The sequence below is a fragment of the Phoca vitulina genome, unplaced genomic scaffold, assembly GCF_004348235.1.
Source record: "Phoca vitulina isolate PV1807 unplaced genomic scaffold, GSC_HSeal_1.0 scaffold29, whole genome shotgun sequence".
NCBI lineage: Eukaryota > Metazoa > Chordata > Mammalia > Carnivora > Phocidae > Phoca > Phoca vitulina.
Genome location: NW_022589732.1, coordinates 16,257,445 through 16,274,828, shown reverse-complemented (window position 1 = coordinate 16,274,828; position 17,384 = coordinate 16,257,445). Strand labels below are relative to the sequence as shown.

Genomic DNA, 17,384 nt, shown 5'->3' with positions numbered 1-17,384 from the left:
CAATGGCTGGAGGAGAAAGAGGAGAAACAAGAAATCAAAAGTGATCTTCAAAGAACCAAACTCTAAAGCAATCTTAAGCACTGAGCTTTTTCTCAGTGCAAATGTTACCTGGGGTGTATAGCATGCCCCCCTCCTCACGGGAGCATTGGGTTCCCAAGGCCAGCTCCCACCTTCATAAGATGGTCTCACATCACCAGGTGGCCTCCATATACTTGCCCAAAGATTTGGCTGATCATTGAAATGCCAGAGAAAACAGCATAGAGGCTTCTAGTTGAAATACTCCTTAAAGTGAAAATACTCTGAGTTCTTTTGAGGTATACTTTTCTTCCCCAGAAGTGGCCACCCCAACATCTGAGGTCCTGGAAATTTGACTATCTACTTCCAGCTTCCTCCCTGGTCTCAATCTATAATCATCTTTCCAACTTCTCCCTGAGCCTCTCCCTTGCCTTTCCAAATGCCCTCTACACTTATCCAAAATCAGAAAGTTTCATGAAGCCTCAAATGAACTTCTATCCTCCAGCAGAACTCCCACTGGCCTCAGTCAGTGTCAGAGAAAACTTCCATCTTCTGCGTATAGCAGCAAAGTCTTGATGACAACAGATTCTTTCAAATAAAGACATCTACAGACGGAAACAATATGTCAGGAGTGACGCTCAGAGGAGTAAAGACACCCACTAAGTGTAGGGTGGGAAAAGATGAATATTCAGGTGAAGAAAACATCAGTATTAGAAAATCAGCCAATGTTTAATGATGGAATGAAAGATGTCTTCACGGGGCTGGCAGGAACCACGATGACAACAGACAGCACGTTGTCATTTTGCCCCACTTTGGATCACAGCCCTGAAATCAAAGGAGAGAGAGAGAGGTGCTAGCTTTTAAGCTAGTTAAAAATTTTAGATGACAAAGAGCTGCTGTTTTCAGAGCACTCATCTTAAAACAATTGAAGAAACAGCCCATGAAATAGGCTGCCAGTCATCCCTGAAACTAGGGCTGTCTTGACTCCCATCCTGACGGGCTGGCCTGGGGTTTCTAGGTGGTAGGTGCTTGGAGAGGTTTGCGGGACACTAGGAAGGCTTGCCCCCAAAAAATTCAGCCTGAGACTCAGCCCAGGTTCCAAAGTTCCTCCCTTAGAGATGGCTTCATATATTCACTCACACAACCAATAATTAGCGAGCTGCTACCACCTGTCACAAACCGTGCCAGGTGCAGAGAATAAGGTGAGGTGTGAAACAGACAAGGCCCCTGCTCTCAAGCAGCTTATATTCCAGCACAGTCACTCTCAAACTTAAGAGGGCATCAGCATCCCCTGGATGGCTTATTGAAACACAGATCACAGGACCCCAACCCCAGAATTTCTGATCCGCTAGGGCCTGGAGTGTCCATTTCCAGTAAGTTCTCGGAGTGGCTGATGCCACAGATCGTGCACAAACCACTGTCCAAGTGAAAATAACACCACGATGCATAATAGTTTTGGAATTATGAGGTTGGTGAGGTGGTGAAGAATCTCCCTCCCAATTCTGCTCACGGTCTGCCCTACCCCAATGTCTGTGGTACACAGCGCTCCAAAGGCGGCCACATCCACCTGATCTCCCTGCCCCTGGGTGGTTTGGAACTAGCTCCAAACATTATTGCCAAGTGATAAGTCAGTGGGCTTTCTGCCTGCCTGTCCCATCCCAGTCTTGAGAGATCTATTTCCCTTTGTTCTAGGTCATGTCAGGGTGTCAAAAGCTGCAGCTTCAATCCCAAGTATAATACAAGTTTGCCATAAAAATACAACCGAGGATTCCCGAAGCCACAGAATGAAGGCTTTTACAATATCAATTCGACCCTTGTAAATTTAATCCAGGGTTATTTGTTGCACCAAAATCTCTTTACCGTGATGTATTACTTAGTTACTGGGGTTATCACAGCCGTATCCTAAAGTTGCATAGTACATAAAACATTTCAGTTAACAATGCGGGAAGGTTAACTCCCCCAGATAACCTGCAATCACAAGGGCTAGTCCAGATGACATGCCTCTGTCAGCTTCCACGAGCTATTGATGGTTCAATCAGTTTGTTTTGAAGGTAAAGTACAACAAAAGGGCAGTAAACTTATTCAGACTGTCAACAGGGGCTATCGGGAATGGGGCTTGCAGGTAAGTAATTCTGGGTGTTTTAAGGCTATTATCAAACAGCAATGGTTGAAGGAAGAGACAGCTACTAATAACACAGAAGGCAGCCATCATAAACCACTTTATGGCAGAAACCCCCGTCTATAAATCCTGCGACACCCGGAGACAGCTTCAGATTTATAAAACTGCTTGTTAAGCCAGGGCACTGCTTAATGAAAAGAGATCGGTCTAAGTTCTGAGTGTTATGTCCCTAGCTCCAGAGGGCAACTCCAATTTTCCTGACCTTCCCAAGGTGGCTGGGCGAAAGCCCTGGGGCTGGGGGTGGGGAGTCAGGGGCACTCTCTCGGCTGTGATGTGGAAGGTGAGGTTATCAAGAAGAAATCAGGGATCCTGGGAAGGTGTGTAAAGACCCATTTGTTTCTGTCTGAAAGCAAATTCTCGAAAAATGAGACCCACACACAGAGCTTTTCAAGTTCTCTCTCTTCATATTCAATGCTCTGTCTTCTTACAGAACTCCTCTAAGGAGACACCTAACACTGGCAGGGGGAGCAAAGGAAGAGCAGAAAGCCTTTTTTGTTTGTTTGTTTTTTGCTCCCAAATCAATTTTCTCTGCCCGAATCCTAAAGCTCTGGCATTTTTCATCTAGACTTCAAAGGGAGAGGAGGATGCTCTTTCCTCCTGCTCAAACTGCTACCCCAGGGGGGGCTGGCTGCTCCCCAGTAATGCCGCACAATCACAGAAACACCAAGATGGCTCTCCATTGTCTGCTCTTGGGGTTGGCTACCATGTCTCTTTCTCTGAGGAGACTCTGCTAAAGAAATACCAAGTTTCCAGATCCTAAGGGAATCAGGATGCAAGGTCACCTGGAGTTTTCTCCTACCTCTTCCCATTTATGGCAGTACAGAATGCCCATCCTCCCCATGAGCTCTTTCTGACTTACTGCTCCCGTGCATGGAGGTGGTGGGGAGACATGGTGCGAGCTACTGACGCTCTACCAGGGGCCCCTGAAGTCAGCAGCGGGTGACCCAGGAACTGTTCTCACTCTTTCACAAAGCCTAACAGAATAGAGTGAGCACGCCAACAAAACATCAAGCTTCTCTGCTTTTGACTGGATTACATCAACCCCATTTGGTAACACTGGTTACCTCATGCTCATCAAAAGCACTCATCAATGGCTAAATGTGTCTGACTAATTTTAAAAAGTTAGCAATGGCTTAAATGTAGCTTATTAAAGAAACCAAAGCTTATTAAAGAGACGAGAGGGGCAGAAAATTAAACAGAGGAGAGGTCTTCATAACAAAAAGCTTGGGGACTAACAGGGCAGAGGAAAGGGTCCAGACTCTGGGCTTATTTTGCTGTGTGATCTTGGTTCAGTCTCTGCCACCTTCCTGAGCTTCGGTTTCTCCATATGCACAATGAAGAGAATGGGCTCAATGATGCCTAAGCCTCTCTTAAGCTTTTGCCTGCTTGAATTCTGTGTGCCTCAAAGTTAACTTCCAATAAACACATCCATAGCCTCCTTTCTTATTACTCCAATTTCCTTATATAACCACCCCCCCACACCTCCAGGTAAAGGAGGGCTGTGAGAAAAAGTCAATAAAGACCAAAGAGTAATGAACAAACACTGTGAGTGGAATAACTCCAGATGCTCAAAGAGATGACAATGATCTCACTCTAATGAGCCGAGGTGAGCTCACCTACAGCATTAATGAATGCCTGACAACTGGCAAAGGCCAGCTGATTTTCCTCACAGTTCACCGGCAGCATGTTTGAAGTCTCCGTGCAAACAATACACCCACAGGACAGAGCAAGGCCCTCTACAGAGGGTAACCAGCAATTACTCTGTGGGCTTCTGTCACTTTGATCTCTGGGTCGTGACCTTTGCTTTCTTGTGATCTTCAAAGCCCAGATTGTAGATTAGCTGGAGAACGCTAGCTGGGTTATGTAAGCCACAAGTTTTACAGCGTCTATTTGGCTGGGAAATGGTGGCAGCCCAGGATGGCCAGCAGACTGCGCAGGGTCCCTCCCTCCTTCCCTTTGGCTGAGTGCTGCAGACACTGGGCAGGCCTCAGGCTGCTCTCTGTGAGGGAACAAAGAAAGGGTGTCATGTTTTAAATAATTTAAAGTTGTAAGAAATACAGAGGGGCCTACTGAGGAGGTGGGAAGAAGGTGAGGCCAAGAAGTGACTGGAGTGGCAGGAGGGGATGAATGGCAAAGGGTTTTGTCACAGAACTACAGCTGAGAGACCATGAGACCAAATCTCTTATTTGAAAAGCCAGGTCTAGCTCTTTGCGAATTGTTGACTTTCAATCTGTTTTCTTTCCTGCAGGAAGAAGAAAGAAAAGAATTGCAAAGGAAGACAAGAAACAGACCATTCTGGGCACCCAGGTCTCCCACACTTGACTCATTGTTTGGCTAGTGTTGAAGTCCACAGGAGGCCCCAAGTGGTTTCTTAGCAGGATGGTGGCCTCCCAAGCCAACCAAGCTCTGCCACACCACTCTCTTCCCACCCAAATCCTGAAGGCTGCTTGTTATCACATTCACCTTCATTCAACATTCATCCCAAAATAGTCGCATGGTGTGTACACACAGAAAAGCATGGGCAGGGTTAAGCTCCTATAATAACATGGCAATGGACATTTCTCAGCCATGAACCATGATGAATGGCGAAGAAAACATCCAGGCCTGATTCGCTCCTGCCCCAGCAGGACCAGGGCACCGCTCAACAACTCGGTAGTATGTCCATGCTCACATACAGATTTAATGAGCCCGTTTTACTATGGGGATACATGCCAAGAAAACCCAACTGTGTGCACAGAGGTTAAGGAAGGAAGGAAGAGGGTTGACTTGGGGGATGGGAGGAAGGCATCAGCAGAAAGTGAAGCATCTATGAAGCCATTTCCAGTAACTCCATAAATCTAGTCACTTCCCACTTCTGCTCCAGTGGTTGGCCACAACGTGACCTAAAAGTGGGCTGACCTCTCTGAAATCAACACCTCCCATAGAAATGAAACAGATGTACTTGTTTTGATGTATGGCTGGGTGACATATTATAAATATTACATCACATAACCACAGAGGATGCCAATCAATAAGAAATTTTTTCAGACAGCACTAAATGAGCCATGGGTTCTTGCTTCTGAATACACTCCTTTAAGGCTCCTACTATTGCTTAAATGATTAATAGAAGACATATTGTCAGAAAATGTACTTAAAGTGAAAAACAGTAAACTGTAGAAATATCATTCATTTTTTAAGCAATTTTCTAGTGAAAATGTCACATAAATTTACATAGAGGCCATACTATTAGGCTCTGGGTAACAGCTAGGAGGAAGGCAGACCTCATGCTTTGTGGATGGAGGGCCAGGAAAATATTTTACCAAAAGGAAAAAAAAGAAGGTGGCTGCATTGCTTTGTAGAAACCCAAACACTAGGACCCTGGATTCAAAAGTCTTATTGTAAAACTGTAAAATTTCTTAGGGGCAAATGAAGCACAAACTCCAAGATGAACAAAGCAGAGCTGCTTACAGACCAGAGAACAGAACTACATTATATATACATCTTTCTCATCCAAATATAAGGGTGAGAGTGGTTGTCAAAAAGAAATAAAAAATAAAAAATAAAACAAATAAAAAATTTAGAATTGCTAGAGAATAGGCTACCATTCCACTCAACCGTCATATGCCGTGCAGTAAACAGGTAACTGGATGGGCACACATTTAGTGTTCCTTCCAGTGTTCTTAGTTCTTATTTCTCTCAGAGCGTGAGCATCTTCCCATTGTTGTGGGTGACTTACGGATTTTCTAGGGTAATTGTGACTAGATGTGATTTCAGCTGTGTGTGGCCCTTAGAATCCAGCTCCTCATGGCTGCTTTGCCATATGTGCGTGAACAAACAACCTTCCCAGGCCTATCCCTCAACCGCAACAGATCTGGAGCAGTGAGGTCGGGCTTATTGGGCACCAGCGCCAGCCCATGAGATAAATCACTCCTCTAGAACCAAGCCCTCCCTGAAGGATCAGGACCCAATGACCAGCACTTGGATTGAGTCTGAAGGATAGTCCCTTGCTTGTTAACCGTGTTTGTGGACATCAAATGGATCGGATTCCAAATAGGAAGTGGGCATCTGAGATGCCCAGAGGGCCATACATCTCTCTATAAGCACTCAGCTTCTCAGAAGAAAATAATTTTCAAGCTGCCTGCAGCGAACACTTATCTGGCCCCTAGTCCAAGGCCAGTGTTACTTTAGATATTGAAGAGTCTTCAAAGAGCAAGAAGATGCAGCCTTACCTACTAGAAGCCATTCTCTGGATACGGACATACATAAAGTAGTGAGAGAAATATACAAGATGGAGTACATAAAATGGCACGAGATAGTAGAGGAAGAACTGTAACAGCGCGGAAGCAGAGTATCTCAGAATGCTACAGCCAACAGAAATTTTCAACACTCCTTAGTCCAATAGTCAAGTGAGCATCCAAATACCTATTGATTTTTTTGTTGCATTTGCCACTAAGTTAATCAAAATGCTTTGGATGATTCAGAAATTCAGCCTTGGTGAAGGGTCCCTGATCTAGACTATCCTCCCCATTTTAAAGCTGGGCCCCACCTCAGATCTTCTGATCTGACCCTTTTATGGGTCTTAGTATTTTTACTGATGTGAACAGTTATAATAACAAAAAAAGATAGTATTAGCTTTTTTCCTTTTGCAACCTTTTAAGCCTTCTATTTGAGACTGAATAGAATATGATGCAATTGAAGATTTTCATCATTCCACTTCTCTCATTCTAGGAGAAAAAAAAAAAAAGACAACAAAAATGTGCCTACAGTTTGGCTTACATACAGCTCCATGAATGAATGAATGAACATATGTGTCAATGTGTGTGCAAACACAAACATACATAAAAACACATATATATAGAGAGAGAGCATGCGCAGGCATATACATACATATATAAAATTTATTGACTATTTTAAAGATTTAAACACATGGGGAGCCTAGGTGGTTCAGTCAGTTAAGTGTCCAACTCTTGATTTCAGCTCAGGTCGTGATATCAGGGTCAAGGGATCAAGCCCTGCATCAGCCTCCCCACTAAGTGGGGAGTCTGCTTGAGATTCTCTCTCTCCCTCTCTCTCTGCCCCTCTCCCTGCTTGTGTGTGCTCTGTTAAAATAAATAACTCTTTTTTAAAAAGAATTAAACACAGAAATCTTAAGAAAAAAGTCAGAAAACAAAGCAGAATTTCCTAAATCGTGCTTGGTTTACTAAAAATGTTGACTGAAAGAACTTTCTTGGACTTGTTTGACAGTTTCAAGACACATCTTGTAAATTGCTGCAAGAAGATAAAATATGTTTTAAGAGACCCCTTCATATCTGAAATCAGGCTGTTAAATGCTTCAGAGTTGATAAGAGTGTTAAAGAAGCAAATTAAGTTCTAAGTGATTAAGCAAATTACAGGGTTGATTTAGAAATGTGTAACTCTTCACCTGCTGGATATTAATCATATTTCTCCTAACAGAATTGACACTCAAACCTACAGGATCACATCCAAATGAAAATCTTCATACTGGAGAAAGACTTACTACATTTTTTTAAAGTAGGGTTAGAGTTTTATTCTAAGATGGTTTAAAAATAGTCTCAGACCCCTACAACATTAATCAAGAAATCTAGAAAATGAGGTTAAAGGTACACAATGCTTCCCAATAAGGAAACATAACAGGATTCCTGATGTAGCTTTATGTGTCTGTGTATGTATTTTAAAAATATACAATGTTCAATAGCCTTCAGTATTTCTAACAGCTTTGCCTTTATGCAACATGAACTCCCCTGACTTCATTCCTCCATGGGTCACCACAAATTTTTACAGGAGTCCCAAGAGAACCAGTTTCTTTCAAACAATTATCTTCTTTCCCCAGTCCTTCCAAATTTATTGTCCAGTGGCCTTACCTGCCTTACATTTCTATCCTTCTTTCCTCTTCCCTTCCCACACTGATTCAGGTAGGATGTTAATGAGAGCTTATATCATAATGAAGAGAGAGGGTACACACATGAAAAGATCACCTAAAAATATTTGCAAAACAAAAATCAAGAATGAGGGAACACAGAATTCAAAATGAAGAAAGAAAATATAAAATGAATTTAGTAAAATGGGTAAGATGAAGGAGACTCCCTAAGAGAGGTGAGTTTGGGTCAGATATTTCAAAGCAGATGGTTTAGTAGCAGAGAAGGGGAAGAAAAGCACTTCTCCTGAGAGCCCATCAAAGCATGCGGTTGGTGGACAGTGAGGCATAGCTTTATGGAACAAAGTTATGGACCTTCAGGGACTTCCTCCTGGGATCGTACATAAGCTCCCTAACTTTAGTGGGAAGTGCTCTCTCTTTAAAAGGCAACTCTGAGGCTGACCACAGGAGAATCTTACAACACAGAGTAGGGATAAACAAAATATAGGCCATGGGTCAAATCTGGCCTGCTCCTTGTTTTTGTAAGTAAAGTTTTATTGAACCATAGCTGGGGCACCTGGGTGGCTTAGGCAGTTAAGCATCTGCCTTCAGCTCAGGTCATGATATCAGGGTCCTGGGATCAAGCCCCACGTCGGGCTCTCTGCACAACAGGGAATCTGCTTCTCTCTCTGGCTGCCCCTCTGCTGGCTTGTATGCACTCTCTCTCTCTCTCTCTGTCAAATAAATAAATAAAATCTTTTAAAAAAACAAACATAGCCATGCTTATTCATTTACAAATTGTTTATGGCTACTTCTGCATTGTAACAGCAGAGTTGAATAGTTGTGACATAGACCAGATGACCTTCAAAGCCTGAAAATATTTATTACCAAGCTGTTTACAAAAAAAGTTGGTCAACCCCCACCCTAGACCGCCTAGCAGCTTTTCATGTTTCTTGGTTCCTGTGACCTTGATGAAGGGAAACCATGGCTATCGGTTACCAAAAGGTTAAAGTTTAGTATTATCACAGGAAGTCCACTGATACTTACCAAACACCTACTATGCATCCCATAATATCATCCCCCCAGAAGATGCTCTTTCTCCCTTTCCCATCGTGTTCCAACCCCTCAGTACTCACCTGTATCTCTTGTAGTCTTCCTCATCCTTTTCTAAGCTGACCAGCTCGTTGGGACAGGCCACGTTACCCAGTAGGCTGAGGTACTCCAAAGCTGGTGTCACTTCTGCCAGGTGATCAAGCAGACACTCCAAGTCAGTGATGTGACAAAGGTTAAGGATTTGGGTCCAGGGAGACAAAAGGCCTTGTAAGGAACATGGACTATAACTGGCAGGCACAGCACAACACCTGACAAGTCCAGTCTGCTCCCAGGAGGTGACATGGGGGAGGGTTGGAATCAACTTAGCTGTGAGGTATCTGGCATGGCTAGTTTTTCACTCCTGCTGGGGACACAGCCCAACTCTTCTCTGGGCAGGTAAGACTGAATCCAAATCAGTTGAGAGAGAATGAACTTAAGTGTTTATCACACTTTTTTTTTTCCTATATGGTTCTTTCCATGTGGTATTTGTAAATCCATAAAACTGTTTTGTTTTTTGTTTTTTTTTTTAGTAATGAAAGCAAGAAATTATTTACAATGCCCTCATTAAAAAATAGATTCCCCTTTTCTCCTTTAGGGGATAATTTATCATTAAAACATACAAGAATGGCATGGATGCAAGCAGGGATTGGCATCCTGTTATGATCTAAGGACCTGGGGTGGAGCTAAGCATTGCTCAGTAGCCTCACTGGTGACAATAAAGTACTGAATTAGGGGAAAAGGAAAACAAAGCTAGGAGAAGACAAATGGAGTAAGTTATTTAGTCAAGCCAGGCAGGTCAAAATATATTTGAGGATGAGAATCTGTTGTGAAACTAATATTCTATGAAGGAGAGAATGAAAGAGAAAATTCCAAGGAAGGGCATGGTGGGGAGATTATGCCATGATTCATTCCCTCAATGGGATCCACTGGTCGATCAAGGCAAACATTGAGACCCCCCAAACCAAATAAGTCAAGAATCATAGATTCAGTTACAGGTATTAATAAGGACTTAATGACAACCTAGCTGTCACATCAATACATATGGACTCCTGGCTTGAGCTACATGCAGAAGAACTAAGCCCTAGGCAAGGTGATGACTAGACAGATCATGAGTGGAGGCCATGACTACCAGAAACTTATGGAAGAGAGGTGTCAGCCAATATCAGCAGATGGAATGGGGTCTTTGCCAGAGAGTAACAGCAGAGCAAAAAGGGACTAAGCATATAAGAGTGAATGCTGCATATAAGAGTCAAAGACTCGGAATATAGTGTCTAGGAGTGAGGTCTATTTGGCTTAGGAAAGGAAGGTAAAACCAAAGAAAAGGGATGCCCTTACTCTATCAGGATGTTATCTAACCATGGGATGTTACCCCCATTTCCTTACATTTCATCTTAACTTGTCAGTTGAACACCAAATCCAAACAATGTCAGAATCCATTCCCTAATATACGTGCTTAGGGGTCACCAAAAAGTAGTTCATTCTATCACAGACAACCATAAGAAAGAGACTTTCCCCTGGGACTGAGCCTTCCACAAATTCCTTCCCACTGACCCAATTTAACAGCTTGGGGTCTCAAAGAATAAGGCATTCTTCTCTTCCACACAACGACCCTTCAGATAGATGGAACTCTCACGTCTTCCTTAAATCTTATATTCTCCAAACTAAGTTCTGTTGAGCCTTCTTTATACATGGGCTGTGAGAACATCCTATGCAAGAACAACTGCTATCCTGTGGGATTGAGACAGAGACAAGGAGAGGGACGGCGTCAGCAAAAGAGGGAAACATTAGTGCAAGGGGGTCAGAGCTGCTCATCCACCAAGGGCTTCAATTTGCCAACACCTTCCCCATTTCCTAAACAAGGCCAGACAACGGACATGGAAGTTATCAGTCCTTCAGATCTTGAACAAATAACATCCAGGAATAACCACAGTGGACCACTGGAGTGAGGAGGATAGAAATGGGAGCACATGGAGAAGACAAGAGAGAAGGTGCTACCGGGCTGGGAAGGTTGGAAGGACACATGGGTGAGAGGCCAGGAGTCAAAACAATAAAGCATTTCATCACCAGAGGCAAAACATACTTAGTACTGTTCAAAATAAAGTTCAATCATCAACCTCTTTAAGAAAATCATTTAAATAAAACCAATTAAAATGACAATGAACAATTTCAAGGAAAACTTGGCTTTTCTAGCAGGTTCTAACTCTGTATGCTTCTCAGTCATTGCTACATTAGAAAAAGGGTGGCTGTTAGCGCTGCCCTTAGACTCTGGCAAAGGCACCTCATGGGGCCCTATGCTTTGGAGTGACTTCCTCAAAATGTCTTAAGTCTCTGTCTGGTATCCAGGAATCACCAGGGACCAAAGTGTCATTCAGCGGGGGAACCCCATGCCTGGACTTGGACCTGCATTGGGCCTCAGTCCCAGTCCTGGTTTCTCCCCTTCAGGGTTTACTCCAACCCTCCACCCCTCACAGGGGATCCATCAGATGTTCCAAGGAGCAGCAGGACTCATGCCTATCAGGCTGTCCAGGCCCTAGTGCCAGGGGGGCAGCCAGACAAGCTGATCACTCCCACTGGCCAGCACAGTGTTTCTTCCAAGGGACTGCGAGACAGAGGGCTGCCAAAATGGTGCTGACGTATTGACCTGGGGTGATTCAAATTATTTATGTAGACAATGGCCCTAGAGAACCTAGGGGAAGCCCTTTCCACTGTGGATGAAGAAGTCCAACCAAAACCTACTGCTCTTGTAGGGACAAACTCCTTAAACTTTGGTTATTTTTCATCTACTGTATGAAGGTGGGAATGTGAAGGAATGGAACTCAAAACTGGCAAGATTTTTAAGTTGAGGAAATACGGGGCAACTGAGCTGGACTGAAATCCCAGTTATTTCTCAACATTAAATGAGCAGTGATGGGCAGCGTCCCATGCCACTGTCCAGGGAAACAGGCTTCATATGTAAACTTACCAGGGAGCTAATAAAGCTCATGTGTGATGGCTCCTTGCTTACACAGGGCCCTTGCAGGGATAATACAGTCTCAGGGTCATATGTTTTTGTAAAATTTGCAAAAGTAGGTTAAACTGCAGTCAGTTAAGATCACTGTCTCTCTCCACTAAAGTGTGTGTGTGTGTATAGTGTATAATTTATATAATTACATAATAAAGTTATAAAAGAATTGGCAGAAAAAAAACAGGAAAAATGTTTTTATATAGGCATGTCCAGTATAAAAAAAATTGTTACTTTTCTAAATATTTTTATATTTGTGTTGTCAACTTAAAAGTTTTTAATTTGCTTTGATATATTGTATTCCAAATAAACATTCATCTTCAAGCCTAATTTTGCATTCATAATAAAGTAGTCTTTGCCTTTAAGAGGGTATCCCCAAATTATGTAAATTTCACACTCAACAAAATCTGGATCTGCCCCTGAGATGGAGGTTGTGGAAATGTGGACTCATTCAAATGTCTTGGTGATGGAAATTTCTTGGGCAAAAGGTCTATAGTCCTCAAGAAGCTTCAGCCGTCATGTGTCAATGAACTCAAGGAAAGGAGCCTGCCTCATTTAGGGTATTTTGAGTGGCAGAAGCTACCCCCCTTCTTCAGGCCTTTCAAGTACCTGCTAAATGATCACCTGGACTAAGTTAAGTGGTCTCCCCCAAATCCACACTAGTCAGAAATCACTAGCACCTACTCCATGGATGCTCTGGACCAGAACTTCATCACTATGTTGATACCACCACCGGAGGATAAAAGACAGGAAGGAGTTTTAATTGGTTTCTTGGTCTCCCGGGTCAGCAAGGACAAACACAGCCCTGCCTTGCCTGGTTGGGAGCTCTGAGATAGAATTTGTCGCATTCTTAAATAAGTCAAACAGAGAAAGACACGTATCATATGACCTCACTGATATGAGGAATTCTTAATCTCAGGAAACAAACTGAGGGTTGCTGGAGTGGGGGGTGGGGTGGGAGGGATGGGGTGACTGGGTGTTGGACACTGGGGAGGGTATGTGTTCTGGTAAGCGCTGTGAATTGTGCAAGATTGTTGAATCTCAGATCTGTACCTCTGAAACAAATAATGCAATATATGTTAAGAAAGAAAAAAAGAAGAAGAATGTAGCAGGAGGGGAAGAATGAAGGGGGGGAAATCGGAGGGGGAGAAGAACCATGAGAGACAATGGACTCTGAAAAACAAACTGAGGGTTCTAGAGGGGAGGGGGTTGGGAGGATGGGTTAGCCTGGTGATGGGTATTGAGGAGGGCACGTTCTGCATGGAGCACTGGGTGTTATGCACAAACAATGAATCATGGAACACTATATCTAAAACTAATGATGTAATGTATGGGGATTAACATAACAATAAAAAAATTTAAAAAGAAAAAAAAAAAAAAGAATTTGTCGCATTCTTGCATAGAAAATGAACCAGAGGCAATCAGCAGCAGGAACTTGGTGTCCCTGACTCACGAAGACCAGGGCAGTAGAGATACTTTCAGGGATGCTTCTAAGGGTGACATTTTTCCCTCCATTTCTAAAATGTGAAGCTATCTGGCACAGTTTCAACTTTCTTCAGCTGGATTCTAGCATACACCTGGCTTCCCTCATCAAGTCTTCTCTAGAGTACTTGACATTTATATTTTTTCTCAGTGTTGTCTCCAGAAAGTTGCCATTGCCAAGTCCAGATGTCATAGGTTCGCTTGCCAAGGGAGACTTTTTGCAGAGGGCCCAAGATCAAAGCAACATCTTGCCTTGAAAGTCTGGAGCATGAAGGAGGAGGGGAGTCTTCTGGTGTCATGTCCAGTTGCACAGGTCTGAAGCTGTTTCCCAGGTGAAAATGGGCATGAACCCTCCCTCTGTGCTCAGGCCCAGGTCAAAGGGCAGCCCCCATACCACCTGGGAGGGTTTCAACCAGTGCTTATCCTAATATAGGATTTCTGAATACTAACTACACATTCTGCACAATATATTCTCATTTTGATTCACAGACACATCAGAAATATCGCATCCAAACAATAATTTAGGAAATGGGGGTCAGAAGTCACTTAGTCAGTAAATGAAAGAGTCTAGATTCAATCTGAGGTTCTAAAGAAATTGCATTTCTAGGAGACAACTGACTCGTGATTTCCTAACACAAAAAGGAATTTAAAATACTGAAATATGAGGAGTCCTATACGCTTTTGTGGGAGACCATAGGTACTATCATCCAGCTGTGTTCTATACTCAGTTACTTCCAATTTGGGCTTATTCATTTAAAGCACTGAGACTTCCACTCCCAGTAAAATGTACCAAGAAGTTGTAAAGGCTTTGGGTATTAACAAAGTTACGTCCCATGTATACATTATGCCATTTAAATCTGTCAACAATACTCTTAAGTGTCTATCGCCCATTTTACAGATAAAGAAACTGAGGCCTCAGACAAGGCACAGAGAATTGCCTGAGTAAAACATTAAATTGCTGTGGGAAATCTAGTCTGGCCTTGGGCTCAGCTCACTGGTCTCCTCACCACAGCCCACCTGTACGACACGTCACACTATCCATTCTTCCTGTTGGTACAATACACACTGTCTCTTCACATATGTGCTGAAGCAAACAGGTAGACAGGAGAGAATGAAGGAATTAAGTGTGATGTAAAATGAAGTCAGCTTCTCACCTTTCCCCCACCCACCCGGAAAGGGAAAATGGGGGAGAATCATTTGATTGTGCAAAGTATCTATCTTTTCCTGACATTTCAGGTATTCTGTTATTTGGGGTTGGGTATTCAGACATGATACAGCTAAGACCATTACCAAGTACCCAACCCTACCGGAGAAGAGCCAGGGATAGTGTGTGTATGCACGTGGGTGTTTATGTATGAGAGAGAGAGAGAGACATAATATGAGCATTGGGGGAGATAAGGTCAACTCTGTGGCCAGTGACTACCAGGCCAGTCTAAGTGAACCAAAGGAAGAAGAGTAAGATAAGCTACGAACCCAGAGATGAAGAGGTAACATGGGAAGTCCAGGCTTTAAAGTATCCGAGGACAAGACACCAGCACTGAGAGCTGAACAGAAGTGGAACAAAGGGCCAGCAGAACAAAGATGGGAGGTCAAGTAGGAGGTATGCAGCCTGGAAGTGTGGCATGGGTAGGCTGAGAAGAAATTTGCCAAATGCTGGGTTTGGGCTCTGAAATCCCTTTCATGAGCTCCGCCAGCAACTGGGAGCAGGCCTGGCACAGGAGGGGCAGGGGCGGGGCATGCACAGGCAGATGACTCCCCTCCTGCATCTTGGTTCCTTTTCTCATGCACTGATTTTCCCTTCCTTGGGTTTCAGGGTCTGGGGTTTAGAATTAACATGCCTGGGTTCTAGACTGAGCCCTCAGTGACTTCAAAAAGTTCATACTCTCCCAGTTTTTTCATAAAGAATCAGAGTATTCACCAGTGGTACACAACTCACAGAATGATAGGAAGGTAACATTAAATTATAAAAGTCAAAGAAGCATTCTAAGTCTATACTCTGGCCTCGGTTATAATGCGGCCCAAGTAAAATCAAGTAAGCTTACATAATTCTCTAGGATAATAATAATGACCGTTAGGTAGAAATTAGAATGACCCTCACAACAACCGATGGGGTGGATACCATTATTGTCCCAATTTTGCAGAGGAAAGCAAAGCATTGAGATGCTAAGTAACTAGCCCACGGACACGCAGCCAGGGGCAGAGCCAGGATACAAGCCCAGGAAGCCCGGCTTCAGAGCCTGCTGTCTACCACTGTATGACACGACCTCTTTCCAAAGGATAAAATCAGCCCATAATCCACGTTCACAGGGCCCAGTAACAGAGCGTTGGATGGACATGCCTAATTGAGAGTAAAACCAAAATGGAAAACTCTACACATGCAAAAACCAAAAACCAAAAACCAAAAACCAAAACACCAAAAATTAAAACCAAACCAAACTTTACAAAAGGACTTCAGGTAGAACCCCATTTAATAGTAAGCTTTCTGATATATTTAAAATAAGATTCAATTTCTAAGAAAGTCCTAATACTTACCTTTGTAGAAGGTCAACAGTTACTTGATTCTAGGTCTCTCTCTATTACAAATAGGAAATGAATTCTTAAGGAGACGAGACATCAAGGTCCGTGTGTAGGACTGTTATAGGAACGAGGCATGCCTCTTTGTATACACACCTGTAGAGTCCCCCATCATACTGGCTCTACATTCGGTATGTGACTGGCTTTGGCCCTAGGGCAGCAACACCCAAGATGCAAATAGGGCTTGAAAAGTATTTGTACATTTGGGCTTTGCTCTTGGAACACCTGCCCCATGTGGAGAGTCCTGTGCTATCCTACTGGAGGCATGTTGTTCAGCCAACAACCAGGACCAACTTCCAGACATACGAGTGAGGCCATCGCAGACCATCCAATCCCAGCCAGGCCTCCAGGTAACTGTGGCTGTCTGAGGACCCAAAGCAAGATCCACGGAAGAACCATCCATTTGAGCCCTGCCCAAATAGCTGACATGCAGAATTGTTAACAAATAACACAGTTGTTGTTTTAAGCCACTAACTTTTGAAGTAGGTTATTATGCAGCAAGGCTGATAGAGCCCAAATCCCAAGGCATTTCATGGAGTAGCAATAGCAGTTTGGAACAGAGTAACTGTTGAAAGAGTCTGCAGTACTTTCACAAGACAATAGGAGAGTCAGTTGGCTGAAAATGTGGAGTCAGAAATATTAGGTTAAGAGAATGCCATATGGTATTACTCCTGCTTTTACCTGGCCTTCATTCTCTGACTTCTGGGTTAAGTACGTGGGGAAAGTAAGCCAATCTTCATGATCACACCAGAAGACCAGAGGAGAGAGAAATCATGCTGCATCCTGAAAGAGTCAATTAGTATCTTTTTTTATCTCCTGGTAATAAAGTACTCTCCATCAGCACAGCAATATACCTGACCAGTTTTACAGCTACACATTGCCTTCTGCTTCAGTTCCTCCCCTACCACTATCATTTCTCCCTCAGCATTACCACTACAGATTGGAGAGGCTGAGGAATGCAAAGGGAAAAGGTTTCAACCAAAGACAAAGAAAATCCCTCAGCTCTGTAGAGCCAAGAATCCTGCTAATCTCTAGTGATAGCAACACTGAGAATACAACCATCCTCCAGCCCAATTTATTCCTTTAAAAATGAGAAACATATATACAAGGGAATATTACTCAGCCATCAAAAAGAATGAAATCTTGCCATTTGCAACAACGTGGATGGCGCTAGAGACTACTATGCT

The 17,384-nt window shown here is 43.3% G+C and overlaps 1 protein-coding gene across 2 annotated transcripts in view; it reads right to left on the bottom strand.

Moving 5' to 3' along the window:
- LRMDA (leucine rich melanocyte differentiation associated) overlaps positions 1–17,384 on the bottom strand; it is a 1,041,793-nt gene that overhangs the window by 441,110 nt on the left and 583,299 nt on the right. For both annotated transcript variants that reach the window (XM_032423988.1, XM_032423987.1), the window contains one exon: positions 9,185–9,324. In XM_032423988.1, coding sequence (XP_032279879.1) covers positions 9,185–9,324 — 140 coding nt within the window. The remainder of the gene's footprint in view (positions 1–9,184; positions 9,325–17,384) is intronic.